We start from the raw sequence: 5941 nt of genomic DNA, 5'->3' as shown, positions 1-5941 counted from the left end.
CTGTGTGTGTATATATATATATATATATATATATATATATATATATATACACACATATATATATATATATATATATATATATATAAGTTCAAGCCTTGTACATGACATGACTTACAAAGTGCATTTTTCCGATGTTCTGTGCAAACACTCTAAAACAGTTACATACTATATTGAATTGGAGGTATATATAATTTTAAGACTTGTAACTGACTTATGAAGCGCATTTTTCCAATGTTCTTTACTGTCACAGCGGGGCATGGCGGTTTGAGGAGGTGCGGGATGCGGAAAAGGTGGAACCAATAAAATGCAGGACTGACTGGGGTGGTCTCAGGTGAAGGGTGATTTAATAACAAAGGCAGGATTGAAAGAATCGAAAAATACAAAGTACAAACCAAAAACGCAAAACTGAAGCTGAGTGTGGGCGACAAGGAACGGGGGGCAGCACGGGAAGGAGGGCAACGCGTGGCAAGACGGCGAGGGGAAGACGTACAAAGACCCGACAAGGGATGAGGCAAAACACTGGGGCTGAAATACTAACAGAACTAATGAAAACGCGAGACACCTGGGAACAACAAGGGGCGGGGTAGCTGACTGGAGGACACACACGGGTGACAGGTGAGGTTGATTACAGTAATGACACGTGGGGGAAAACACAGTGAACCTATAACTTAAACTAAAACAACTCAAAACCCACAACAAAACACAGACAGATCATGACATTTACATCCATTATAGAATGCATGCATGCTATATTGAATTATTGGTATACAGTAATCCCTCGTTTATCGCGGGGGTTGCGTTCCAAAAACAAAAGTCAGCTTTATTTTTATTTTACAATGCAATACTGAACTGTAGAATAAAACCAAAAATCCTTTAAAACCAGTTTTAAAGCCCAAAATTAGTAATTAGTAAATAAGTATGTAATTAGTAATAAGTAATTAGTAAGTGTAGTAATACAAGGTTGGAAACTCCCGTATTTCACAGTTCCAACTGTGCCTCTTTGTCCTGACTCTGCACATTGTTATGGGTAGTTGTTGACGCGCTTTCTTTTTCTGAGCAAGAAGATTTTGATAAACGGATATGCTCGGACATCGAATTAAAGTGAAGCCTCTTATATTATAACAATACACTTGAAATTTCAATTTATTACAAAAAAAATCTAGGTCAAAGTCAGATTTCCAAAGCTGTGCATTTCTCCGTTGCTCTCTGTTTAGGCACACAGACCAGTGTGTGCGTTTGCTTTTCGGCACGACTACAAGTCACGTGATCGACTCCCAGCGACCAAGCTGCCAATCAATGTGCTTACTAGCATGTTGGTAACGTGTGAGCGTGTGCGAAGCTGAGCGCACAGAGCGGTTACAGAAGAGACACAGGAGAGTCGAAAGCAAGCTTTTGGATCCTCTTACCTTTTGTAATAAATTCACAAGTAAAAAACTAACAGCACATCGTCAATATTTTATTTCTAGACAACAGCAAAGCCCATGCTATATCAAAATATTAGTATATGTAATCATTTTAAGCCTAGTCAATACCATATTATTTGTTTCACATTCGAACTAATCTTATTGAAACACGTAGGTGCAGAAAATTGGTCCGGTTTTGAATTATGCGCTAAGTCGACCCTCATACTGGTTGAAAATGGGGGGGCTCAACTTGTACTGAGAAACACGATAATTAAAAACATTTATTGGTACATTGCTTAAAATCAGGTAGCAGTTATTGCAAAAAAGCACCATGTGATTAGGAACGAAAGGAAAGGACAGGGTTATTGAATTTAATCTTTAAAAATAAGAATGTAAAATAAAGTTGAGCTCAAAAGTTCTGAGATCGCCTGCTCCTTAGGCTGTAACGTGGTTGGACTTTGTCAACCTGTTTGTCCTCCACCAGGATGCTGTAGACCAGAGGGGATGGGATGGAACAGTCAGACTTTCGGCCTGGAGGCGCAGATTCATTTCGAGTAATGAAATGTTGCACTGAAGTGTCTGCCACTGTTGTGACCAGCTGACTACAGAAATGACAATCAGAGCCCCAACCTGCGCACACACACATTTTGATTGTGGCTCTGCCCAAAAGCGATAAGTTAGCAAGCGGATCATTTTTTTGACTGACCAGCAACTGACAGGCGTGTGAGGTCCGAATCATCTGTGCTTGGGGGCACCGACGCGGGGCTCTTTTCACTCTTCTCATCAACTCTGCCTTTCTTCTGTGACTCTCGTGGTCTGCTCTGGAACAGCCACGTTTCACTTCCTGTTGTGTTTGTACACATGGTATAAACTATAATCGTCTCACCTTCACTTTAAGTTGGTCTTCGTTCCACTTCCATTGCCCAAGATCTTCTGTGGACACAAATACTTGATTTTCTAGTTGTACAAGTCGAGTTTTTTCCCCACCTCATTTTCAACCATGTTGGGGGGGGGGGGTCAACTTACATTATACCCGCATAAATAAAAAAAACAGACCAATTTTCTCCACGTATCTGTGTTTGAACAACATTAAATCAAATACAAAATAAGCCATATGTCATTTACAACAGCGGTTCTCAAAGTGGGGTCCGTGGCTGCAGGGGCTCTGTGAAATATTTGGGGTTATTATTCAATGCCAGGAACATATTGTGTTTTGTTTTTTTTAAAACTCTTTCAGTGCCATGGACGAGAATTCGCTATGTAAATTTGCTATGTAAAATACTTCGGTTGTCTTCCAGTGACAAAAATTATCACCTGTTTTTATTTTTTTAAAGAATGGATAGATGACACTCGTGGCCAGCGCTCCCCTTAACTCCTGGCAGAAATGTTGACCCATCTTGGACTTCTAGAGCTTTTTGATGTGTGATAGCAAAGGAAAAGCATACAAGCTTCCTATTTTAGAAGCTAACATATTACATAGATTGTCAAAACATAACATAATATTATATATATATATATATACTGTTTAAGGGTTTAAGGTTAATATAAGCACTGTTGTAATGTACTTAAATACAGTGGGCCCCGTTTTACAAACTCCCTGTTTTACGAATTTTTCATCTTACGAACATGGACCGCGGCGTTTTTTGTCCCCCTCTTACGCTCAAACCTTTCGTCTTACGAACAATCCAGCATGCCGGTCAGAGTGTCCGCACTTTTTTTTCGCTTTGCTGCATCAACAATAATAACTATTCTCGCGTGTCACGGAAACGTTGATATGCTATTGGTCTTATAAGGTCTCAGTCACGGTCTCAGTCACGGAGATGCCGATATGCTATTGGTCGATTAAGGTCACAGTCACAGGCTCAGTCACGGAGATGCCGATATGCTATTTGTCGATTAAGGTCACAGTCACGGTCTCAGTCACGGAGATGCTATTGGCCGGCGTTACATCAATCACAGAAATGCCGATATGCTATTGGCCGAACGTCTTCATCTAGCTTGATGGCACAGCTGGTCGGTGTGTTGTGAAGACTTTGCAAACTTTATCTGTTAGACATGGCTTTTAAAATTGCAAGTGGCGGTAAAGGAAGAAGTAAGAGGATGATGACAATAGAAACGAAGCAGGAGATAATAAAAAAAATACGAAGGAGGCGCACTGCTAGTGAGTATGGCCGTAACCGCTCGGCAATATGTACAATTCTTAATAACAATGAAGCTATGATAGCAAGTAAGTCTTCTAGGGACAAGACTTTTCTTGTCAGGGGACGGACCTCGGTCAATAACAGAATGGAGAGGCTTCTTCTATTATGGATTAAAGAGAAGGAAATTGCCGGTGATATAGCATCCTCTGGAAAAGTGCCACCTCCCTATGTAATATAATTTAATAACTAGACCTACGGTTATTGACTTGTCCGTTCAAGACAAAAATGTGAGAGCAATGGCATGCCATGTGTGGATTTGTCCGAGAAATTGACAAAAGTAGACTAAAACAAGCCCAATCTAGTCTGGAAAATAGTAACTCAGACTCAGGATTTCAGCAGGTAGGGGAGAAACACAGCACAGAGCTACCGATCCACGCTCTAATCATGCCACACTCCGTATTTCTCAAGCATTTCTGGAGACCTCCATTTCAAACAAATTGGACGGTCAAGAAGATTACTACCTGTGGAAGAGTAATGAGGATGTTTGCCCAAATGACGCATAGGAAAGGGAGGATGTCCGGGACTTAAATAGGAGGACCTATTTGGTGTGTCAGATAGTGATGATGGCTTTTAGGGATTTTTGAGAATTCGTATTAAAATAAATAAATAAATAAAATAAAGTATAAATTTTGTCATTTTAATAACATACACCATGTATTTTAATTGGACAGCAATGATATACCACTAAACCACTAACCGCTAAAGTCAATGGGTAGCGCATTTTTGTAAAATTCACCCAAGATGAAGTAAGGCGGGGTCAGCTTCTATACAAAGGAATACGGTAAGTAATGTTTTCAATTCATTTTTAAGTGTAATTTTTTTTAAACTTCAATATTTTATATAACCAGTCAAAAGTTTTGAATCACCCTTAAATTCAAATGGTGTCAATAAATAAATTAAAAAAAATTATGCCATTTACTACTGAACATGGACTGCTGAGAACAAAGAAATTTCAGGTCATAAAGCTTGATCTACATCGTAAAGTTGACTTGAACAAAAAAAGCCAAAATATGGAAGGCTGATGTCTGAGCAAAGGTTCCCCCTCTGAAGAATGTTATGAAATATTGTTTTATTAACTTTGTTTGCCAAATAACTGCAACATTTCTTGATTATGTCAATGACCTAAATTTGAAGCACAGGCACTGTAAGAAAGACTTTTATAGTCAGGAATAGTCCAGGTTTTCTGTGAGAAATAATGAGTTGTAGAACTTGTAAATGACATTTTACGTACTAAGAAGGAAACTATATTGCAAAGTTATGCAGTTATTGGGGTGTGGGGGGCACATGAGATTTTGCAGGAATAAAGTAGAAATATTACGAGGGTATAAAATCCGAGATTACATTTTAAACACTATAAGAAATATTCCCAAAATTATGCGAAAAAAGCAAAAGTGTCTCCTGTCATGCTATCACTGATTTACAAAATTGTAATGCACATTTTATGGCACAAACAGCTGGACTAACCTGCTCGCTGCAGCGCCTCCTGCAGGCGGCATTGTGTATTTTGCAGCTGCTGCAAGACAATTAGACTCTGCTGGTTTGGGTCCATGTAGCGCGCAAACGCCCACAGCATAACAAACACTGCAGCGACCATCATGCTCCACCTCAACATGGCGACATATACACTGAGCATTTCCTGCATACACAAATCCCTTGTTAGACACACACTCGCACACTTCTACTTATGAAATTAATTAGTTCCGGAAGCAATTTTGTGATGTGAATCTTTCAAAATTTGAGCCAGTTTTTACATGTAAATAGGCTAATCCGTTCCAAGCGGCGCCCAAAAAAAAACATAAGTTCAAGCACCAACGTTTGAACTGTTAAACTAAATCATTTCCAAAACATTATTTCAGGTGCAGACCACGCAGCCCGGTACCAGTTGTACGTGGAAAGTGTATCAGTATGTCGTGTACGTATGTAAACACTCATCATGCACATAGAAATGATGCAATTTGTCCAAGTCATTAAAGAAGGGTGCAGACACCATTGACTACTGCACTTATAGATTAAATTAGCTAACTAAATGAAAACACAAATTCACGTTACCGGACTGTATGGACACGTAATACGGACCGATACCGGTCCGTGGACCGATGGTTAGGGACCACTGATGTAAAGAATGATTAAAAAAAAAAAAAAAAAGGTCCTAAACCATTTAAATTTAGAATATAAATTGTATAATTGTAGCAGTTGACAATATGAATGCAGTTCACTTGTTTGCGTTGGGATGGTGCTGATGTGTTGGTGAGGACTGCAGAGAGAGAGAGAGGGAGAGAGAGAGAGAGAGAGAGAGAGAGAGTGCGAGAGAGAGAGAGAGAGAGAGACACCTATTTA

General features: G+C 39.5%; 1 protein-coding gene across 1 annotated transcript in view; it reads right to left on the bottom strand.

The window, feature by feature from the left end:
- Positions 1–347: 347 nt before the first annotated feature.
- Positions 348–5941, bottom strand: part of LOC148426891 (uncharacterized) — a 20757-nt gene continuing 15163 nt past the window's right edge. The window contains exons 6-9 of the mRNA XM_088407927.1: positions 5069–5240; positions 2290–2336; positions 2110–2224; positions 348–2033 (exon numbers count right to left, since the gene is read on the bottom strand). Of these exons, the coding sequence (XP_088264053.1) occupies positions 1813–2033; positions 2110–2224; positions 2290–2336; positions 5069–5240 (555 nt within the window). The 3' untranslated portion in view covers positions 348–1812. The remainder of the gene's footprint in view (positions 2034–2109; positions 2225–2289; positions 2337–5068; positions 5241–5941) is intronic.

The sequence above is a fragment of the Hippichthys cyanospilos genome, chromosome 2 (genome assembly GCF_059441005.1).
Source record: "Hippichthys cyanospilos isolate Australia breed blue-spotted pipefish chromosome 2, RoL_Hcya_1.0, whole genome shotgun sequence".
Lineage (NCBI taxonomy): Eukaryota > Metazoa > Chordata > Actinopteri > Syngnathiformes > Syngnathidae > Hippichthys > Hippichthys cyanospilos.
This window is presented reverse-complemented; position numbering and strand designations above follow the sequence as displayed.